Source organism: Poecilia reticulata, linkage group LG7 (assembly GCF_000633615.1).
Source record: "Poecilia reticulata strain Guanapo linkage group LG7, Guppy_female_1.0+MT, whole genome shotgun sequence".
NCBI classification, from domain to species: Eukaryota; Metazoa; Chordata; class Actinopteri; order Cyprinodontiformes; family Poeciliidae; genus Poecilia; species Poecilia reticulata.
The window spans coordinates 22,375,267-22,392,938 of NC_024337.1; the positions used below are offsets into that span (position 1 = coordinate 22,375,267).

The window sequence follows — 17,672 nt, forward strand, 5'->3', positions numbered from 1 at the left end:
AAACTACCACAGAACTCCTTATGTTAATGAAAAGTAAAAAGTTACTAGCAGGAAAGAGAGAACATTTAGCTGTTGGCAGCATTGTCTCAGTCAATGGCTCCCTCCAGGACGGTGTTATGGCTAAAAAGAACATCAGACCAGGTGTAGAAAGTCACAAGTCATCTAATGTGGTCATGTTGGTTAGTCTTGCACAAACAGCGTGCTCAATCTGATCCCAGGTGTGTTCAGCATTGTGGAAGTAATGGACTGCAGGCAGACCATTCAATCCTCCGCACTCCGTTATATAACTTGACATCAAGAAGCATTTTTACTACCAAGAAAAAATCAACAAAACACAAATTTCCTTACTTCGTGTGCTAAGTTTATGTATTATTTTGAATCACCTGGTGTGACCACAGATACAATAGATATCTGTGGTCACACCAGGTGACAAACAGTATGCACCTTATACTGTTTGTCAGTATAAGGTGCATACCAGGGGTAAACTTGAGCAGCTGGTCGGGACAATGTGCTCCAACGAGAAAGACTGAGGGGAAAAAATGGGAATAAGTTAACCTTTAAAGAAATTTCAGGGTCAGAGGTTTACATATGTTTATAATTTGAATGAATGCTACATTGATGTTGGACTTTTGACGACTGATTTGAACAAATATTCTTTCAGCTGAATCTTAAAACAACACAACACTGAAGTTGTTAAAAAATAAATTATTAATTAGTTTAACTCATTCTGGTTTTGATTAAAATCACAGAATCTCAAAAATTGTACAAGTGGGTTCAAATATTTTCCCACATACTCAGTAATTTTTGGTTTTATGTTCCTTGAAGATATGCACCTCAATTTTTTAAAATACTAAGTAGCTACTGGCACAATTCCAGCTGAACATCTCATACAGCTTTTAAGCATAGTTTAAAATGTCACATCAGCAAATGAAGGATGCTCACCCTGAAGTAAAGCAAATCTTCTATAATTTGTCCAGCTCTTTATTTGTTCTGCGATGTTCATGCCTGTGTAAACTACCTTTTTTATCTCTCCATTTTTGTAAAATTTTGACTATAATGAAAATAATTATAGTAGCCATAAAGAGCATAATGGTTCTTAAACAAATGGAATGTATTTAACTGATCTAATAAAAGTAAAACATGGATCCATTAAAAGTTGTAAGAGTTCTTGGCGTCCAATCTGTTCTTGCTATGATCTCATAAAATGCAGTAGTAAAATGGTTATAAAGTTAATTTGTTGTTGTTGGTTGTAATTTTGAGAACATATTTTGGACTAGTTCAACTTCGATTAAAAAAAAACAACATGTTCTGACAAACTATGCTGGAAGCAGAAAGAAAGACAAAAATCACTGTAGACCAACCCCTGGTCTTATCTCATATGTGCTAATGACCGAGGAAGGAGTGTTTATGCTGTGTGCTCTCTGTATTCCAGAGCTGCCTCCAGGATGGGAGAGAATAGATGACCCGGTGTATGGAGTGTATTATGTAGAGTAAGTTAATCACCTCATTGACACATCACTTCATAAAGACAAACGTGGGTTCTGCCACTTTTAAAGTCCTCTTGCAAATCTGGTCATTCTTTTCCATAAAAACATATTGGAGAAGTTTTTTTTTTTTTTTCTGACATTACAGGCACAATTACGTTTTATATCACTGTGATTTCTTTCTTTATCCTATGTTTGTTTTCCAAAGCCATATAAACAGGAAGACCCAGTATGAGAACCCAGTATTGGAGGCGCGGCGTCAAAAAATCCTGGAACAGCAGCAACCGCCGCAGCCTCCAGAAGGTGAGCGGTATATCCGAGGTTCGTTTCCTGCCCATTTCTTTCTTTCTTCATGTCTGTCAGTGTCATGTCTTTCTTGTTCGTCTGGTGTTTGCCAGGAGTTCGGCCAGAATTTATTATTCCTCATTGTTCTGTTTTTTTATTTGTTGTTGTTGTTGCTGTTGTTATTGTTGTTTTTAAGATGTTCTGTCCAAATAATAATAATAATAAAAAAAAAAAAGGTTTTCCAAATTTGCTACTTGTGGTTTTACCAAAATTAAGCTGGCCCAAGTCCTGGTGTTGTCTTTAAAGTTCAGGTTTTAATTTATGTGTTTTTTAGCCATAAATACCATTTTGTATTTGATCATCGTAGTATCACATTATTATAAACAAAGGGGGGATATTCACTTTATCTCTGTTGTTGTAAAACTGTGATGTTTGAACTGAATACTACTCGTACTTATAATTAACATTCACTAAGAATGTAATTTTAGTGTATGCCTGTGTAAAATGCCTTTATTTATCTCTCCATTTTTTGTACAATTTTGGTTATAATGAAAGTAATTATTGTATATAAATTAGAATATTACCAAAAAGGTCACTAATTTCAATAATTGGATTCAAAAAGAGACATTTGTGATTTTTGTTTTTGTTTATTTTGATGATAATGGCTTATAGAAAAAAATGAGATGAAAAATGTTGTAGTGGACATGGGTTCAATTCCCAACCTGGGATCTTTGAACCTTTTCTGTCTGGTAAATGCCAATAAAGCCACTAGTGCCACAAAGAAGTTTTAAAAAATAAATAAGAACAAAACTTCATTTGTTTAATTCCAAAGTGGCCACCTACTGAAAAATATATCCATTTACTCTACAGGACGTGCACTCATTACGCTGTCAGGTCTCCTAGTGTATGAATTCCTGCATCAATGAGGTGTGGGATGGAGGCGATTAGCCTGTGGCTCTGCTGAGGTGTTGAAGAAACTCACTTTGCTTTACCAGCAGCACTCAGCTCATCTGCACTGTGGATTCTGGTGACTCTCATCTGCTTCTGGATTATGATACTTAGTTTCTCTCTACTTAGTTTCTACTTTTGTCAAGATTCGGCAGGTGCCACGTCCTGCTGGGAAAATTAATCAGCATGAAGTTGCCTTACGTTTCCTGTTAACAACTGTGCTAACTTCGGACTTATTAAAGCACGTTGGACCAGCAATACCACGTACCGTGATTCCCAAAGCATTGCTGACTGTTGAAATGTTCCCTGTTTCTGTGAGATCAAATGCAACATTTACGTTCATCTAAAAGGAGGACTTTTACATTTACATTTACATTTTTCAGAAAAAATTGAGCTTTAAGCCATAATCATCAAAATTAATTGGTTAAGCACTTGAAATAATTCTACATATAATGAATCTATACATATACTTTTTGAAATAGTTACTTGAATAAATGGATACATGCAGAGTTTGCTTTAAGCTCTGTGTTTATTGTGTGCTGTTTATGTGTGTTCATGTTGCATATAAATAAATTCAGCACGCGTACGGTAAGTATGGGATTAAAGTGGGAATGATCGATGTGTGTGCAGAGTGGATAGAGGAACACTCATCAGCAGCAGCGCCACTGGCAAGCTATGCTCCAAACCACCTGGAGACCTACAGGGACCCACAAGTCCCACCAGCTCTACCTCCTGGCCCGGTTGGAGTTAAGAGTGAGTCTCACTTGTAGATATTTCTACTTGATTTTACTAACATGGCTTGTGTGACAGAGGTTACTTCTTATTGTGCTACTTGGTTTTGTCCAGCAAATGAAATTGTATATCCTGGCAGTAGAATATTGTACATATATTTTTTTCTTTAATTGGATTTTAAATCATCGTATATGCTTATTTGTTTTATTGCTGTTTTATCATATTTATTTATATTTATACTTTTTTCTTTCTTAATTAATCTTAATTTTACCATTCTTATCAGGATCTATGTATATTATGGCTACCTTGAGCTTTTCTTCAGTTCTTTAAACCAACATCACTACTACACATTTCCATACATTTATGTTTTTCCACTCATATTTAATCATAACTTCCTTCTTCTTCCATATTGTAGTCAATTTCTATTTTCTTTCATAAATACTTTGTGTTCCCTATGTCATTTATTGTTGATTATATGCAGTTTTGTGCTCTCTGGACCCAGAGTTTATGAGTTGTTGTTTGCTTTCTCCAGGAGGGAAACCCTTCTTCACCAGAAATCCTGCAGAGCTGAAAGGAACCTTCATCAATACCAAGCTGAAGAAAAGCCGCCGTGGATTCGGCTTCACGGTAGTTGGAGGTGACGAGCCCGATGAGTTCCTGCAGATCAAAAGTCTGGTGCTGGACGGGCCTGCAGCTGTGGATGGCAAAATGGAGACAGGTGTAGTACACAGCCTTCATCAAAAGAGGGCACTAATTTCATTCAGAAACCCACAAAGGTGTTTTTGAACAACTTACCTTTGAAATGTCACTACTGTGTAACTAATAGGAGATGTAACAAACAGTAACATGAGTTTTTACTGGGCAATAGAAACATTGCTGAAGATACCGTCTTCCTTTTTGCAGGCGACGTAATCGTCAGTGTGAATGACACCATCGTGCTGGGCTACACTCATGCACAGGTGGTGAAGATTTTCCAGTCCATCCCTATTGGCTCAATGGTGGATCTATCCTTATGCCGCGGCTATCCGCTGCCGTTTGACCCCGATGACCCCAACACCAGCCTAGTGACATCTGTGGCGATCTTGGACAAAGAGCCGATCATTGTCAATGGACAAGAGACTTTTGACGCACCCACCAACCAGGCCGGACCCATCAATGGAATGCGAGAACCACGGCCGCACAGCCCCCTGGCCGAGGTAGCCTCCAACGGTTCACACGGCTACCCCAGTGATGTGGTCACCCTGGCTTCAGCCATTGCCACCCAGCCAGAGCTGATCACCATCCACATGGAGAAGGGAGACAAAGGTTTTGGGTTCACCATTGCTGACAGTCTGACGGGAGGCGGACAGAGGGTTAAGCAGATCGTGGACTATCCACGGTGCCGTGGCCTGAAAGAGGGGGACATCCTGATGGAGGTCAACAAGAGAAATGTCCAGAATATGAGCCACAACCAAGTGGTGGATCTGCTCAGCAAATGTCCGAGAGGCAGCGAAGTCACCATGTTAGTGCAAAGAGGTACGTGTGACATCTCAGTGTATGAAGATGATGAATGTCTGCAGGAAATGAAGTTTTGACATGACATGCCGCGAGATGAAGTGCACAAGAGAACATAGTTTAATCTGCTGAATAGACAACTGTCTGAATAGTTGGCAAGTAGAGAGTGACGCAATGAAATGGAGAAGAGAGAGAAAGAGAGTGGGCTGCAGGATGAAAACGCTCAGACTGGATAGGATGAAAGGGGGAACGGTACAGAGACAGCAGGATGAGATGAGGGTGGGGGGCATAGGAGTGTGAGAAAAAGTGGGAGGATGGGTAAAGAGTCGAGATGGATGAATGAGGGGGAGAAAATTGCTGCACATTAGGTCAGAGGCTCGTAGATCACTGGTAAATGTTTGTCACCTTAAACTGCCCCTGCGATAGTTGGATGTTTTTCACATGTTTCCACACCTAATCACTACCTGAAATGAAGTAAAGTGGATCAAGCTTTGTCTTCATCATGTGTGGATTAATGTCCTTTCTACATAATGGTTCATGTTATATTCATTATTGAAATCACATATAATAGTGTCTTACAAAAGTATTCACGGTACTTGAGCTTTTTTTTCCATTTTGCCATGTTACGGCCACAAACTGCAATTCATCTTGCTGACATTATATGTGATATGCCGACACAAAGTAGCACATTTTGTAATTGTGAAGCCAAAGAAAACATTTTTTCATTTTGTTAAGATCTTAAAAATGGGTGTGCATTTGTGCTTATTACATTTTAATCTGTTAAGCTTAAATAAAATCCAAACACAAGCTTTCACAAGGCTCCTTTTAAGTAAATAGAGTCAACCTATGTCTAAGTTTACTACAGATTTAATAAAGTCCTTCTGTGGAGACCTTAGAGGTCTGGAGATGAAAGAATACAGTAAACATTTTGTGGAGAAATTCAAAGCAGGTTTATGTTATAAACAATAAACCAACAATATCCCAAGTTTAGAGCATTTCACAGAGTACTGCTTAGTCCATCCTCCAAAATTGGAGTGCATGGCAATCCACCCTAACTAGCAGTTTGCTCAAAGAGAACTCAGCAAACATGGTTGCAGCACCCTCATGCTGTGTGGATGGTTTTCAAAAAAAAGCATTCTGTATTTATGTGTTAGAATGACCTAAGCAAAGTCCAAACAAATTGAAAATTAGTGGCAAGATTCATCAGTTTATGTTCACAGATACTCTCCTTCCAATCTAATGCAGTTTGAAATATTCTGCAAAAAAAGAGAAGATCTTCAGGCTTTGAGCCACATCTCGAAAGTTTTTCAACTTCAATAACAGCAAAAGGTGGTTCTGAAAAAACTATTGACTCAAGGGGATGAATACAGGATGCATGCTCCACTTTTCAGACTTTTCAGACTTTTATTTGTAAAACAAACAAAAAAAGACTCCCTATTTTCTTTCTTCTACTTAACAATTATGCACTATTGTTAAAGTTGTGCCCCTAACGTGAGAACGTGAAAACGTTCAAGAGGTAAGGCACTTTAACGTATGGAGCTTTTGGAAAGGCCTTCATTTCCAGGCTTATAAATAGACTCCGAGTTTCTACAAACTGTACTTCTTGCCTGTTCAATCAGTATGCTTGTTCTTCTCTAGAAGATGTCAAAAAAGAAAAAAAAAACATGAGCTAAAGAATGAAGTATTCAAACAGACACAAGCTTGCAAGGTTCCTCAGATTCCTCTACGTTAAATTTCTAACCACGTGGTTGCTGTATTGAAGGCAGCTTGGGATATGCACCACACATCAATTATGAGATCTAATGAGTTGACCTTGTGCACTGCTGCTGGAATAACTGCTGTATTGTGTTAAATGTCAGCATCATTACGAACCTCTGTGTGTGGGTGTGTGTGAAGGAGAGAGAAGATGAATAGTACAGAAAAAAGCTCTGAGGGCAAAAGCACAGAGAGGGAATAAATGAGAGGATAAATGGGTGGGAGGCTCCAGAAGTCACAGGAGCTGGCAGGGTGACTGGCAGGTTTGTAGATCATATCTGCTGGCTTTAACACCAACCTGTAATAACTGTGTGTTCAAGTGAGTGACTAGGTGATGAGGGACACACAGTACCCTTCTAGGGGTAAGCGGGAGGTGGGGGTGGAGACACTGCTATTTTCAAGTGTTTGTTTGGATGCTTTCAATTTCAAATATAAGAAATAAGCAACTAATCTGGCAGGGCATTTTGTACAAATTTTCAGTGACCTTTTTTTGTGGGTTTTTCAGAGATGTTTAATTTCCAACCTATCCATGTGTACTTTGTCTATAAATTATAGATCAAACTATAACTTGTAGATAAAGTTATTGGATTGAAGGATTGAACTGATGGGATTGCTAATGCTAATTCCATCAATTCTGGTCTGCGTAATACTAATGACAGAAAAACTGCAGAGCCATCAAGTCCAAAACAGATTGTGAAAGCAGTTGATTCAGTTGATAAGGTGCTGTAATTATCAGGCAAAAATTCAGCTAGTGCCCACAATAATAAAGAACTAAATAAAAAAATTGCAGTGGAGAGTTTTCAGTTTTATTGGGATACTTTTTTTCCAAACATGTCATTTTCCTCTTAGCTTAATTACTTTACAAATATAAGTAACTGAATAATTCCTGTTAGACTATTGTGTCCTTGCTTATGCTTTTGTATTTCAGTAATGTGCAGAAACTACTCAGTTTAAAGTAATTCACACTCCTGCGACGCATTCTGCCAAATCTGATTATGAATAGATCTGAAGCCAAAGCAGGCTGACTTTTCTCTTTTTTTTTTTTTCTTTTTTTTTTTGTAATGTGGCACAAGTGTTGCGACTGAGATGCCAGAGAACATATGCACAACATATGCAAAAGTTACTCAGCAGTAACAGCAATGATCTCTCATTGTGTAATGTAGATGCTTTGTCTGTAGATTCACTCACCTCATCATGCTGAATACCGGAAGTGCATGATATTGCACTCAGATATGTTTTCATATTAATTCCCTTCACAATAACTTGACAACTCTAGGAAACCAATTTAATGCTTTACAAAATAAATTTTATTTCTTCATGTTTAGACCTACATAAAATGTGTTTTCAGATACACTAATATACATGATGAGGCAGCAGCTTTAGATATGTAGTAACGGTAAACTGCATGAGCAGAAAACTAATTGTAAATAATAGATTTATCGTTGAAGAAACTGTTGCTGTATTTATTGAAACTCTCTGAAAGCTCCTGCCAATGAGATTTTGACTTTGCGGTTGAGGATGCATCTGTGAGTTTATCCTCACTCCAGAGCTGGTGTGTTGGTCAACTGTAGCTAAAAACAGAGTTGTAAGAGGAGTGCATGGGAATAAGAGGAGCCGGGATCATGCTTTGAAGGAGTGGAGGTGGAGGATTAGAGAAGAGAGAGGGTGAGATTTGCTGAGCAGAGCGGGACGTTCACCAAAGGGAAGCGTGTATGAGAGGATTGGTTTCGGAGATGTACAGGAGACAGATAGCAGGGGGAGGAGGAGGAATAAGGTAGGCTTCACCGAGAGAAGAAAAAGCCCTAATCTGTTTATCAGCGATTCATCAATCTCTGCTGTCTGACTCAGAGTGAGCAGGCTCAGCTTTTAAGAGGAAAAAAGACTACAAAATGCAAGTTTTTGTTTTGTTTTGTTTTTTTTAGGTGACAGCTGTGTATACAAAATATGATATGAGGTGCACATGCTACTATAGCTCTACTTGGTAAGCTATAGTAGCTGAACTTCACCTAATTTAAAGAATTTTTGTCAAAGGTTCAAATCAAGTGTTCTGTCTTGACAGCAGAGCAGATTAAAAACATCCTCTGTGATTCATTTCTGTCTATCCTTGTCACTTTGACGGCATCATTCTAAACTGAACTTCGTAACTTTATACAAATAGAGCATGAGCTCTATTATTCTGCAAAAAAAAAAAAAAAAAAAAAAAAAAGACTAACTGATATAGATCATGGAACGATAAAGGAACAGGGATGCCTGAATGTTTTGCAATCATGTCTGGGTAGCTGTGTTAAAAAAAAAACAACAAAAAAACAGTGAGTTAAAAAGTTAAGTACTAAGAACTCAGCCATATAAATCAAAAATAGAAATGAAATGCCGATCGATCTTACGTTATAGTGTGTAGAACAGTTTCAGTTGGCTGCTGATGGAGTTTCCTCACAAGAACTACATCCTTTTAAAAAGACAACTTCTAGTTTTTAATGAATAGTTACAATGGGGAATATTGTAACTATTCAATTTAAAAAATTGTCAATCTAAAAATTATTTTACCTCTGACTTTAGGTTTTAAGAAAAAAGAAAAACAAAACACAAAAGGAGAACGGATACATTTTATATAATGCAAGGGTGATATTTGTTAAAAAAATAAATACAAATTAAGGCACCCACCTTCAGAAAAAATAGTTCTAAAACCATTACTGGTACTTTTAATGCCATTCAAAGTAATTATTCCATGAAAAAATAGCTAAAATCTGCATTTTAGCCAGAGCTACTGTGAAAGATCGAGGTTGCAGGTCATTATGCCCTGAAGGGGTCGCCCGATTGCCTGCATCAGTAATCTACTATTTGTTTCTGTTTTATGCTTTAATCACAGTCTATAAATTCTTTCTCACATCTTTTGCACAGTACTAGTTTTAGACACCAGAAGTTATGTGCACTTTTTTGGATTAACTTCACCAGATGGTACCTTTACAAATCAATGACATTTAATTAGGCTAATGTGTATAGCTTAGCTGACTTCTTTTGAAAGATAAACACTTTTCAAAATGCTGATCTATTTAAAATTTTTGTTTTTTTAATATTATTGAATATGTCTTTAGAAATTATTTAATTGCAGAAAATGCAAATGGATACATTTTCATTCAAATTATTTTTTTTTCTCCATTAAAAATATAATGATAATTTATGAGTAGTTTCTTTTTATTAAATAATTGTTTCATCACCTACAACATTAAAGATTGCATCAAGTGTTCTCACCCACTTAGGCGCTTCCCTGTAAAGGAGGGCAGGCCAGCTATGACTCCTCCATCTTGCCTTCCGTCGTTGTTGCTATGACAATCTTGCAGAGTGCTTCTGTCCCCAGAGAAAAGGAGAAAAAGAGGAGAGAAAATAAAAAAATAAAGGAAGGGGAATAAAATCAAGAGGAAATGAATGTGGAGGAATGAACTGTTACGACAGCTTAACAAGACCAAATAATTTAGAGCAGATGAATGGAAAGGATAGCAGGATACTGGGACAATCTTGTATGGAGAGCAAGGACAAAGGTTGACAGGCTTTATTTAATAAACCAAAGCATTACTCACTTTTTTTGTTTTCTCTAACAAAATTGATAGAAAACCTGGAGGAAGGACTATTCACTCAATCCGTGTGGGCTCAGCTTGGAGTCACCAAGGCCACAGCCTCAGCAGCTCAGAGGAGTAAGGTCCATTCAAGCTGCTGCAGATTCACTTTGAAAAGGACGAAAGAATGATAAACCTGCGTACATCGTTTGTGCCCACAAAACATATATATGTTGCTTGGCCTGAATATTTAATGTTTTCGTCACCTATGAATTAAAATAGAAAACTTGTTTTTTAGAGATAAAGAGAGACTGGTATACTCTCTTATGTCTCATCTTTTTTTCTGACATTAATTGAAAGATGGTAATAAATTCCTGGAAAAAAAAAACATTATAAAAATAAACCTTACTCTATGCTACATCAAAAGCATTGTCTAAACAATTATATGCTGTGTATGCTATAATTCATTAGTGTTTCAGACACACCTCTGTACTATTTTACGAATAACATTTTCATTTTGTGAAATACAGAGGATCCTCCTCTGTCGTCAGCATGAATGCAGATATTTTTGTAGTTTTTCTCCCTACCTTTACAACAAATAGATCCACACAGCATTGGTCTCTAAACAGTCTTCGTTTCACGCATTTGCCTTGTCAGGTTTGTGACTACTTTGGTTAAAAATCCTTTATGCAAGTGTCCAGTTTTCTGTTTTTTGTTGGTATTTTGTTTAGTTTCTTAGGCTGCAGAACTGCTTGACGTTACATTTCTCATTCTAGTAGAACCAGAATAAGTTGCACAATAGTTTAAACTCCAGTTATTATCCACAATATTTCTCAAAAAATATTTCCATTGCAGGGTGTGTTTGTGTTTGTTTGTACTTGCATTTTCAAAGTGCAGTTCACTCCACACTGTTCAACTCCCCATGTAAACCTGCAAAAGCCTGCAATCTTTTATTTCGGTGTTGTAGTCTTGCAATTATTATTTTTTTGTTTGTCACTTTTAAAAGTTTATCAATGTCCAGAATTTTTTTTTATCAGTTGTCTATAATAATCAATATTTGCATTGACAAAGGAAGCATAGATGTATTAGAATATGATATACTAGGTCTCTCTTCAAGATGGAAATTTTATTCTAGTAAGTCAGAAAAGTATCTACACCTTCTATCTAAAGTAATTCATAGCCATAATTAAAAGACTTTAAACACCCAGACATGCGACATAAAGCAAGACAAATTTTCTAAATCGTGACATCTTATGGTTACAACTAAGTCTCCATAATAACTATTTCTTTTAGGCCCTTTTCCACATCTTAGTAGTGCCAACAATTGTCAATGTTTCTGTAGCCAGGCAACAAAGATGGGGGACAGCTGAACCTACATTCAAAACTTATATTTACAGCTTGATTGACATTAAATTCAGCCACTAAAGCATGAACCCGCTCTGCTTCTTCACCACTGTTAGATTTAGATCATGTCTAAGAATCCCAGCACCTCTTCTGCAATACTGAATTTTAGAAACCCAGGAAGTTAAAATGTGGAACATCATCTTCATTTTTTGGGGAACAGATGGGGAATAAAACTGATATTTACTTCACCGTAATGTACTCCGTAGTCAGTAAGGGCTGTGTTGGATTACGTAGCAACAATCATTTTGACAAGTGCGTTATTTAAAACATCCCTATGGTTATCTCTAGAAAAACAAACAAGCCTAAAAAGGCATATCTCTGCAGTAAGTGTTACTGTACACACCAGTATAAAGACATACCAAAGTTTAAAAACCTTACAATTTCAAAATTACAAACTTTTTAAATACCGTGAGGGATGAATTCTGGATCAAAAGACGGAGGCTGATAACTAACGGGTTGTAGGTGTGAGGGAAGAGAGCAGAAGGCAGGCTGAGTAGAGAAAGAAATAAAATGGCACAGGGGACGAGGGAAAATAAACAGGGGAACTAGGAAAATGAATCTAATGCTAAGATATAATAAGCAGATACTGTATAAGGAATATAATTATGTTAGAAGAACTTTTGCTTACAGTTGTTATTGATTTATTTAATAAGGTGATCTGTGGAAAGGCAGAAGAATTAACTGCTGCTAAAAAAGCTTTTTTTCTCAACTTTATGTTCACAAACAACACCTCACTGGTCTGGCTGTTAACTTCCTGCTTGAGCTATTTCTTCTTCTTTTGACTTGACTGTTGTGATCTTGAGGTTTTCTTCTTCAACTATATATTTGCCTTGTAGGAGTGTCTTTTACTTTGACCTTCCACTATGTCAAGTGTAGAGTGTATGGGTCACATAACCAGTCGATGTTACAGGAAACAATTACATTGACATGACATTTGACCCAGTGATGGACGTCCTTCCTGTGTCAGCCACACCCACAAGCACATCTGCAATCATTTAGGCCTGTGAAAAATAATATATATATATATATATATTAAAAAAAAGCTTTAAGCTTGATCCATTTGGTCCAGTAAGAGGCACACTATAATCTGAGAGATGGAGAGAACGTGCAACAGAAAAAAAGATGGCAATAAATTATGAATTGAGTGGAGAGGGGCTTTGCAGCAACAGAGAGTTTTAACATTTAATGATTTTTTTGCCAATGCAGCAGAAGAAGCCTGGGATGGATGTTTGCGTGATGTGTAGTGATGTCAATGGTAGATTCCCTCTACACTCGGTGTACACCCCCGGGGGAAAGAAAATCTGCAACTACTTCTTTATAGCAAACATGAAGACAAAGCAGGATGCAATATATGAAAGGTCTACAGTTAATATTAAAACGATGTTCTGTTTATACCCCCTCCCCCCCGCTCAACAAAACAAAACTACCTGATCACCTTGGAAACGGCAAGCCCTCTTCCCTATCCCGTCTCATGTCGTTCATGCATTCATTTGTCTATTTTTGTCTCCATGTTCTGTGCCAAGAAAAAAAGCTTGATGTAGAGTCGCCTTGGGAAAAGATGAAAGAGTCCTGTGTGGGCTAAACAGCCAGGTTGTATTTCAGTAAACCTAATATTTGAGGTAGAAGATGCTTTACCTTAAATAATGAGAGATATTTGGAAAGATTAAATGGCATGTGTGTTATTCCCTACAATGATAAGCTGCTTGTCATCTCCCCTGACATCTGGCTGAGAGCATTAATATTTTATAGGCACAAATGAGATTGATCTTCTTGGTTACTCTTTACAGTATGTTGTAGGAGCGAGATGGAGAGAGAGATACAGGCACAGCGAGGCACAGTGAACAGTAGAAGAGAAGGGGGGAGGGAGCAGCAAGGAGAGGGGCGCAGAAGGAGAAGATCAGCTTCTCAATGTAAGCCCTGAGCAAAGCAGTGGAGTTGGGAGTGGAGGAAGCATCTCTGGAGTCACTCAGAAGATGCACACAGACAGGTTTTCCCTTTTTATGTTGCTTCTTCAGTGCAAGTAAGAGTTGAGACTCCACCTGGAGAAGTGGTGTGAGAGAGACCTGTAGCTGCTCCTGCTGCATCGGCCAGCCTGTGTAACGCAATCAGATTGGTGACGCTCCTCTGTTAGCACGGCTGGGAGCGCGGACTGGAGCGGGATACAGAAAAAGGGGGCGGAGATCACTTAGATCAGCGAGCAGCCCGGCGCAGTGTGTTGCTCAGTTAGAGAGAGGAGAGGAGGCAGAACGAGGAGAAGGAGCAGGCTAGTCGCCTTCTAGTCTGCAGCACGAACCTGAAGGTTCATCCATTCGTCCTGAGGAGGATCTGACCAGAGGGGACTGAGGAAGAGCACCGCAGGTCATTAATGCTCTCCCTGTCTTTGTGTCGATGTTTTGCAGGCGTGGTGCCAGCCAAGAGAAGCCCAAAGCTGGTGGTGAGTACTGTCTTCAACTCTCCTCTTTGTGTGCATATCACTGCACGCTCCTCACTGAAACAAGTGCTATTTTAAGAACAGAAGGCAGAGACTTGTGAGATGTGACTGAGATCTTAAGCTTCAGAAATCTTCGCCTCTTCTTTATTACCAGCCAAGCTTTATGCCGAGCTTTGTGTGATCCTAATTTTTTAATCTCCGATCTTGTTTCTGTCACTTTTCTTTGTTTTATATCCTCTTTACTTTGTCTTAGCATCCCACCCTTCCTGAAATGCTGCCACTCTGTGACTGATTGAGCGTAGCGTAGCCTGGGCAGAGTAGTGTAACTGTGACCAGCTGTTGAGGAGGGCAGACAGCCACAGCTCAGAGAAAGAGGCAACAAGAGAAGATTGGGATAAAAAGGGAAGAGAGTAAGGAAGGGAAACACAGCTGTGAGTCACCCAGATCACCCACAGTTACAGAGGGAACACTGACAGAGAGAAAGAGGAGAAACAATGTCATGCTCGAAAATTGAGGTTTGTCACAAAAAAGGCGGTGGAGAAAATCTGAGAATCAGCAAGGCAATTCTTCAAGGGCAATTGTCAATTTCACCTTTAATTTAAGGACATTTGTCATTACCATGTGACTACTAAAAAACACTTATTTTAAACAAAATTAGTGGTGACACAATTAAAGTGATAGTGACAATTTAAGAATTTGTGCAATGAATTCTGTCAAAGTTGATCAGAGTTTGCAGGAGCTAATTGTCAATCTATAAATTTATGTTTTCCTGGAGTACAAATAAGACGTGGAATAAAGGCTCATGGCCACTAGACTGCATGAAGGGTCTTACTTATTTTGAAACTACACAGTGACCAGGATGGTAAAAGAGATTAAAAAATATATAATATGTTAGAGAAATGAATGGTACAGTGGAGTTATCAAGACCTCTTTTCAACTCTTGAGTGATATGCATTAGCCAAATGTGAAGTTATATGAATGATGCCACAAAAAAAAATTGTTTCTCTCCTACCTTCACAAACGTCAACATGCGGCGTGTCCTCAAAGCTGCTGGGACTTTAAAATAAATCATTTTCTTTGGTGACACAAGACGAAGCTCTTTAAGGTGGTCTCTGTCACACAAACAAATATGTTGAAGACCATCTGATTCCCACGTATGGTAGATAATCAATGAAACTCTGGGCCTTTTTGAAGTACAGAACAATATGAACTCTTTAAAATACCAGCACATTAATGAAATGGGTTTTGGTGCATATTACCATTAAACAGAAACATGAGTGGTTTTTGTTTAATGGATCTGTCAGCAGTGGAATGGACCAAACATTTACTCAAACAAATGTCAGTGTGGTTCACCTGACTCAAAATCGGCCTTCTTACATGTCTATGCCAGTCCTAAGCTGAACTGAAGAGAACGCTAGACAATGTAGATACTGTGCAAACGGGAATGCTTAAAGAGCCCTCTTTGACTATGTGCCACCTTCTGAAATATTATACATGAAGGCTAAGCAAGTGTGTCAATGTCTGTGTCACCAGTGGTCATGGCAGAAACAATGACTAAAAGTTGTATTCTTTATTTTTTGTGTGTGTCAGATTTTGTCCGTGTCTGTAGAAGAGGTCAGGGACAACTTAATTTCTCTCCAACTGAGACAGAAGAAACACTCTCCCTTAACTGACATTCAAAGCATCCATCTGACCTGACTGGATATTAGGATTAGGATTAGTTTGGTATCCATCAGGGATATGGAAGTTACCTTTTCAGGTCACATGGTGTTGCAGTCTGAGAAGGGGGCTAGACTCTGTGTGGGGGTCGAGTGCCAACAGTGGCCATGGCTGAGTGTCACTCCACATTAGTGTTCGTCCAAGGAAAAGCCAGATTTCTCCCCTGTGTTATGTCAGTGAAATGTCACGCTGCATGTGACTTTCCATTTGCCAAGAACATCCTTTTTGCCTTCAGTCCAGAATCTGCGTAGATGCTTGCAGTAAACTCCCATTTGCAGGAGAGACTCTCTGCTACGCCGCCTCATTATCAAGTCTCCCATGATTGAATGAAAAGTCAATTTTGTGTGGCTGTTGTCCTCATTATGAAGCATTATGGGAATTTGACCCTTCATCTCATAAAGTGTGATGAGTGGAATAACTTCTCCACTATTTCAAGCCCCATCTTATTAGTTACAATAAATAAAGAGTGATTCGGTTGTCAGAGCTGCCCCCATTTCACTGTCATAATCAAATTTTCTGAGTAAGACTTATTGTCTAGAAAGTGTTTTTTAGGCCAGATCAACAAATATTAACATAGTAATCTGTACATACTCCAGTTTCTGTGGAGGATAAACACACGGAAAAAAGGAAAAAAAAACAAACTTTTAAAGCATAGCAGTGACACTGAGTAAATTCTGCATCTTGGTTGCTTTTCTGTACTGGAGATGGAAGAAAAAGGTAATCTTCTGCAATAAAGAGAAATGAAATTCAGAAAAAAAGCAACATCTCTTTCACTTTATTTCAACCTGTCTTTGTCCTGCATCCATGGAAACCATGGCATCCCTCCTTTTACCTCAGTAGACATTTTTAGTGAGAAATGTTCTACAGCAATATCTAAAAAAGATGACCTTGAACGGTCTTCCTTTCTCTCTGTGTCCTCTGTTTTCACTCCTGTCTTTGATTTGTTTCTTACTTTTTCTCCTCTTTCTCCCCTATTTCTTAATCTTATGCCTATAAGTTCATCCCCCTCCCGCCCCCTGGTTCTTTTACACTCAAAGACGTCTCTCTTTTTTTTCCCCATCCATCCAGCACCAGTTGGAGAGAAAGGACAGTCAGAGCAGCTCCCAGCACAGCGTGTGCAGCCATCGCAGCGCCCACACCGACTCTCCTAGCCACCCACCCTCTGCCATGCCCAGTGAGGCGGTGGTCCCAACTCCAGCAGCTCCCACACAGCCTCTGCCGGTCTTGCCCCCCCAGGACCCCGCAGATGGCACTCTCACCCTCCAGAAGAAGCCAGACCCTTTCAAGATCTGGGCCCAGTCCAGGAGCATGTATGAAAGTCGACGTGAGTACATTTCTTTGGTCCTGTTGGAGGCATGATAAATCTTCCATGAAGGTTTCTTCTTAAAAGCAACCACACATTGCTGCACCTTGTTAGAGTTTGAGACGAAAAGCTACAAGAAAACTTATCTGAAAGATTTGAGGCACGTGCATGTGGCATATTAGGGCTCTTTGTGCTTGCTTCAAGCTTTTGCTCATCGTCACATCCGATTCTGTGACAAAAGCAGCCTAGAGGGAGAAGTGTCCTTGGGAGCAAGCTAATCAAAAGGCTTGTAATGTGTTTTAATTTGCCACATTTACACACACCGTCAGTACCTTCCTCTTCAAAATCTGACATACAAATCTTTTAAATGAAAGGTCACAAATTCAAAGGTGGATGCACATCATGTTGGAAGATAAAGCATAATCTTGTCAGACAAAGCAAAAGAGAACATCTCATGCATTGAAAAGTTTAGTCAGATGGCACACTAAAAAAACCCCACAATTGATACCTCAGATTGCAGCTATAAAGCTCTTTTATATCCCGTCTAGTCCATGGCTTGTTCCTGC

The 17,672-nt window shown here is 38.7% G+C and overlaps 1 protein-coding gene across 12 annotated transcripts in view; it reads left to right on the forward strand.

Moving 5' to 3' along the window:
• Positions 1-17,672, forward strand: part of LOC103467539 (membrane-associated guanylate kinase, WW and PDZ domain-containing protein 1-like) — a 143,865-nt gene that overhangs the window by 109,984 nt on the left and 16,209 nt on the right. For 10 of the 12 annotated variants that reach the window (XM_017305709.1, XM_008414007.2, XM_008414009.2 and 7 more), the window contains 7 exons: positions 1,433-1,490; positions 1,693-1,805; positions 3,348-3,470; positions 3,982-4,167; positions 4,353-4,964; positions 14,053-14,087; positions 16,872-17,127. In XM_017305709.1, the coding sequence (XP_017161198.1) occupies positions 1,433-1,490; positions 1,693-1,805; positions 3,348-3,470; positions 3,982-4,167; positions 4,353-4,964; positions 14,053-14,087; positions 16,872-17,127 (1,383 nt within the window). The remainder of the gene's footprint in view (positions 1-1,432; positions 1,491-1,692; positions 1,806-3,347; positions 3,471-3,981; positions 4,168-4,352; positions 4,965-14,052; positions 14,088-16,871; positions 17,128-17,672) is intronic. The other 2 variants (XM_008413995.2, XM_008414005.2) reach the window with 1 other exon arrangement.